The sequence below is a fragment of the Staurois parvus genome, unplaced genomic scaffold, assembly GCF_062004578.1.
Source record: "Staurois parvus isolate SC_StPar_1 unplaced genomic scaffold, SC_StPar_1.0 ptg002051l, whole genome shotgun sequence".
NCBI classification, from domain to species: domain Eukaryota; kingdom Metazoa; phylum Chordata; class Amphibia; order Anura; family Ranidae; genus Staurois; species Staurois parvus.
The window spans coordinates 34,205-40,204 of NW_028319847.1; the positions used below are offsets into that span (position 1 = coordinate 34,205).

General features: G+C 50.5%; 1 protein-coding gene across 1 annotated transcript in view; it reads right to left on the reverse strand.

Annotated features, from left to right (window-relative positions):
- The window catches only part of EXOSC9 (exosome component 9), a 31,231-nt gene extending 26,853 nt beyond the window's left edge, over positions 1-4,378 (reverse strand). The window contains exon 1 of the mRNA XM_089664814.1: positions 4,126-4,378. Within this exon, the coding sequence (XP_089520940.1) occupies positions 4,126-4,191 (66 nt within the window). The 5' untranslated portion in view covers positions 4,192-4,378. The remainder of the gene's footprint in view (positions 1-4,125) is intronic.
- Between the last annotated feature and the right edge of the window lie 1,622 nt (positions 4,379-6,000).

The following is a 6,000-nucleotide window of genomic DNA, read 5'->3' on the forward strand; positions in this document are numbered from 1 at the left end:
CTTTCCATTCATGAACAGCTTGCTTACTGTTTTGATGTGAATAGCCCACAGCAATCACATGGTACCTGGCTACCTGTACAATGTGATTAGCTTACCCAGTCACAGATCACAATCAAAAGCAAGCTGTTCATAAATGGAAAACCCATTCATGACAGCTAAACTTTGCTATATAAGAACAGTGTAAAAAAAGTAAAAATCCCTGATCCCCCCACAGTACTGTCCTGGAAATGAGATAGGCTTTCAGTATGTCAAGATTGATCAATTTTCAAATATATATATAAACATAAGAGTTTGTAGACACTAACTTTCACATAAACCAATTAACCACTTGCTGTCTGCCCTACAGCAGCTTTTACTGAATCATGTATACATACATGATTCTGCTTTCCTGGGTACGAGGTGCTCATCTACCAGTGCTGTCATTGGCTCCTTTAAATGTCAATCACCAGGTCCTGGCCAATGATTCATGGCTGGGACCAGGCAATTGGGGCAGCAACTGACAAGATAGGGATCTGTGAATCTTTCTCCTATCAACGGTGATGTGCCAGTTTTTATCTCTCTGCAAAGAGGCAGGGAGGAAAGGCAGGAACCAGTCTTGCATTTGGAGGATCAGCAGATTAGATGAGTACAGCTCAGCACTCCAATCCCCTAGGAAAAAATTAGCAGTTAGCCCCACCGCATGGAAAAAAAGAACATTTTGCCCAGAGTTCTTGCTTAAAGCAGAACTTCAGTTAAATGTTTTATTTTCCCATGCAGTGGGGTTATGCCTGCAAGGCATGGGTTAACTGCCTGTTTTGTCCTGGGGCAAAGGAAAAAGCTATACTTACCCTGTCCTCAGGAAAACCGCGCTCCCCCACATCCAGTGGTGGACTGTTGCTGCCATCCTTACATCCACAGCCGGTCTATGGATCAGATGATGTCAGGAACAGCCTATTCATAAGACCACTAGCGTGCAGGGGGCCAGGAGTGGCAGGGACTGGTCTTGCACTTGGAGGATCGGTGGATTAAGTAACAAGTGGTCTCCAAACTGTGGCCCTTTACTTGCTTTTATCTGGCCCTTGGGGCACTATTCCTCCACAATGACAAGGATGGGCACTACTCTTCCCAGTGACACCAGGGACGGGGCACTATTTTTCCCACCGACACCAGGGACGGGGCACTATTCTTCCCACCGACGGGGCACTATTCTTCCCACCGACACCAGGGACGGGGCACTATTCTTCCCACCGACACCAGGGACGGGGCACTATTCTTCCCACCGACACCAGGGACGGGGCACTATTCTTCCCACCGACACCAGGGACGGGGCACTATTCTTCCCACCGACACCAGGGACGGGGCACTATTCTTCCCACCGACACCAGGGACGGGGCACTATTCTTCCCACCGACACCAGGGACGGGGCACTATTCTTCCCACCGACACCAGGGACGGGGCACTATTCTTCCCACCGACACCAGGGACGGGGCACTATTCTTCCCACCGACACCAGGGACGGGGCACTATTCCTCCCACCGACACCAGGGACGGGGCACTATTTCTCCCACCGACACCAAGGACGGGGCACTATTCCTCCCACCGACACCAGGGACGGGGCACTATTGCTCCCACTGACACCAATGATGGGGCACTATTCTTCCCACCGACACCAGGGACGGGGCACTATTGCTCCCACCGACACCAGGGACGGGGCACTATTGCTCCCACCGACACCAGGGACGGGGCACTATTGCTCCCACCGACACCAGGGACGGGGCACTATTGCTCCCACCGACACCAGGGACGGGGCACTATTGCTCCCACTGACACCAGGGACGGGGCACTATTGCTCCCACTGACACCAGGGACGGGGCACTATTGCTCCCACTGACACCAGGGACGGGGCACTATTGCTCCCACTGACACCAGGGACGGGGCACTATTGCTCCCACTGACACCAGGGACGGGGCACTATTCCTCCCACTGACACCAGGGACGGGCCACTATTCCTCCCACTGACACCAGGGACGGGCCACTATTCCTCCCACTGACACCAGGGACGGGCCACTATTCCTCCCACTGACACCAAGGACGGGGCACTATTCCTCCCACTGACACCAAGGATGCGGCACTATTCCTCCCACTGACACCAATGATGGGGCACTATTCCTCCCACTGACACCAATGATGGGGCACTATTCCTCCCACTGAGACCAATGATGAGGCACTATTCCTCCCACTGACACCAATGATGGGGCACTATTCCTCCCACTGACACCAATGATGGGGCACTATTCCTCCCACTGACACCAATGATGGGGCACTATTCCTCCCACTGACACCAATGATGAGGCACTATTCCTCCCACTGACACCAATGATGGGGCACTATTCCTCCCACTGACACCAATGATGAGGCACTATTCCTCCCACTGACACCAATGATGGGGCACTATTCCTCCCACTGACACCAATGATGGGGCACTATTCCTCCCACTGACACCAATGATGGGGCACTATTCCTCCCACTGACACCAATGATGGGGCACTATTCCTCCCACTGACACCAATGATGGGGCACTATTCCTCCCACTGACACCAATGATGGGGCACTATTCCTCCCACTGACACCAATGATGGGGCACTATTCCTCCCACTGACACCAATGATGGGGCACTATTCCTCCCACTGACACCAATGATGGGGCACTATTCCTCCCACTGACACCAATGATGGGGCACTATTCCTCCCACTGACACCAATGATGAGGCACTATTCCTCCCACTGACACCAATGATGGGGCACTATTCCTCCCACTGACACCAATGATGAGGCACTATTCCTCCCACTGACACCAATGATGGGGCACTATTCCTCCCACTGACACCAATGATGGGGCACTATTCCTCCCACTGACACCAATGATGGGGCACTATTCCTCCCACTGACACCAATGATGGGGCACTATTCCTCCCACTGACACCAATGATGAGGCACTATTCCTCCCACTGACACCAATGATGGGGCACTATTCCTCCCACTGACACCAATGTTGAGGCACTATTCCTCCCACTGACACCAATGATGAGGCACTATTCCTCCCACTGACACCAATGATGGGGCACTATTCCTCCCACTGACACCAATGATGAGGCACTATTCCTCCCACTGACACCAATGATGGGGCACTATTCCTCCCACTGACACCAATGATGGGGCACTATTCCTCCCACTGACACCAATGATGGGGCACTATTCCTCCCACTGACACCAATGATGGGGCACTATTCCTCCCACTGACACCAATGATGGGGCACTATTCCTCCCACTGACACCAATGATGGGGCACTATTCCTCCCACTGACACCAATGATGGGGCACTATTCCTCCCACTGACACCAATGATGGGGCACTATTCCTCCCACTGACACCAATGATGGGGCACTATTCCTCCCACTGACACCAATGATGGGGCACTATTCCTCCCACTGACACCAATGATGGGGCACTATTCCTCCCACTGACACCAATGATGGGGCACTATTCCTCCCACTGACACCAATGATGGGGCACTATTCCTCCCACTGACACCAATGATGGGGCACTATTCCTCCCACTGACACCAATGATGGGGCACTATTCCTCCCACTGACACCAATGATGAGGCACTATTCCTCCCACTGACACCAATGATGGGGCACTATTCCTCCCACTGACACCAATGATGGGGCACTATTCCCCCCCACTGACACCAATGATGGGGCACTATTCCTCCCACTGACACCAATGATGGGGCACTATTCCTCCCACTGACACCAATGATGAGGCACTATTCCTCCCACTGACACCAATGATGAGGCACTATTCCTCCCACTGACACCAATGATGGGGCACTATTCCTCCCACTGACACCAATGATGGGGCACTATCCCCCCCCCCCCTTATACTAAAGGTAGGGCATTGCTAACTCCCACTGGCCACAGTCCGGCCCCTGTAAGGTCTGTAAACTGGTCCTTTCTTAAGACAAGCATTTAACCCATGCATTCCCGGCACAGCCCCACTGCATGGGAAGATGACACTTTGTCCTGGATTTGTTCTCTCACGGTTACATATGTATCTATATGAAGCCAGTGTGTACTGCTCGTACCTTTTTCTCACTGATTGCTCGCAGCAGGAAAGCTCTCTCACAGTTGGAGAGCGGAGTTTCCCTCATGCTGCCACCTCACACAAAGCTTCGTTCCGCTCACTCTCTGTACATCAATACAGAACACTAACACACTCCGCAAGTGCAGGAGCCACACGTGAACGTTACAGACACATTCTCTTCCGTCATCAAAAAGCGCAGATTGCCCAGGCGCTCCTCCAAAAGCTACACTTCGGACATTAGTGCGCATGCGCTGTCAGCAAAGCCCAATTGGGTGGGCATGGCCTTGTATCCTCTGCCAGATGCGTTTCCGGTGAAAGTTTTATGGAAGCAGATGGAGGCCATTTTCTTGTAGCTCAAAGCTACAGGAGTTAATTTGACATAGCTGCACACTTTCTTCGATTTCCTGAAAAAATGGCAATGATTCATTCCTTTGTTGTAGTCCAGGTTCTGTTAAAGAGGAACTTCACCCTATGGGACAGGGGTTCCAAACTTTCTAAACAAAGGGTCTGTTTACTGTCCTTCAGACTTTAGGTGGTCAAGAGGGGCCAATATGAGTCAAATTTGCCCTATCATTGGTATCAGTGAGTGGAATAGTGCCCTATTCATGGTATTGGTGGGAGGAATAGTGCCCCACCATTGGTGTCTGAGAAATAGTGCTGTCTTTGGTGTCAGTTGGAGGAATAGTGCTGTCTTTGGTGTCAGTTGGAGGAATAGTGCTGTCTTTGGTGTCAGTGGCAGAAATAGTCCACTGTCTTTGGTGTCAGAGGAATAGTGCTGTCTTTGGTGTCAGTTAGAGGAATATTGCTGTCTTTGGTGTCAGTGGCAGAAATAGCCCCGTCTTTGGTATCAGTGGAAGGAATAATTCCCCATCATTGGTGTCAGTCAGAGGAATAGTGCCCTATTGTTGGTATCAGTGGAAGTAAGAGTGCCCCATCATTGGTGTCAGCGGGAGGAATAATTCCCCATCATTGGTGTCAGTGGAAGGAATAGTTTGCCACCATTGGTGTCAGTGGGAGGAATAATGCCCCATTATTGATATCAGTGGAAGGAATAATGTCCCATCACTAGTGTCAGTGGAAGGAACAATTCGCCATCATTGGTGTCAGTGGAAGGAACAATTCCCCATCATTGGTGTCAGTGGAAGGAATAGTTCCCCATCATTAGTGTCAGTGGAAAGAATAGTGCCCCATCATTGGTGTCAGTGAAAAGAATAGTGCCCCATCCTTGGTGTCAGTGGAAAGAATAGTGCCCCATTGTTGGTAAGAGTGGCAGGAACCCACTGTAGGTGTCAATGGAAGGAATAGTGCCTTGTATCTTTGTGAGGAATAGTGCCTCAAGGGCCAGATAAAGGCAAGCAGAGGGTCCCATCTCCATCTCCATCCTTTGGAGACCACTGCTATAGGGAAAGTTCTGCTTTATGTCCTCCTCCCCCTCATTTTCTTTTTTGGAACTTTTTTTTTTTGTAGCACAGGGCAGTGGGTACCTAGTTTCGATAGGTACCCACTCGCACTTACAGTCTGACTGTGTAGGCGATTCCACCAGAAGTTCTATATCCCTCCTCCCTGCCCACAGCCTTCTAGGACACATCACATAGAGCAGCGCAGCTCACACATGTGCAGTGGGGAGCCCACTGTGAAGCCGCAAGGAGTCATAGCTGGCATTCCACACTAAACATATATGTAAAATAATAGTGTAGCGCTCATAACAAATCAATAAATAAAACGTGACTCTTCACTCAAAAAAATAAGGGAAATAAAAATTATACAATGTGGCTCTCACTTCAATATTGCAAAACATATATATAGTGTCAGACGTAAAATGAATATCTGTGCCCCTTGCTCCAAATTGTGCTCACACACTAAATAAACACAATAC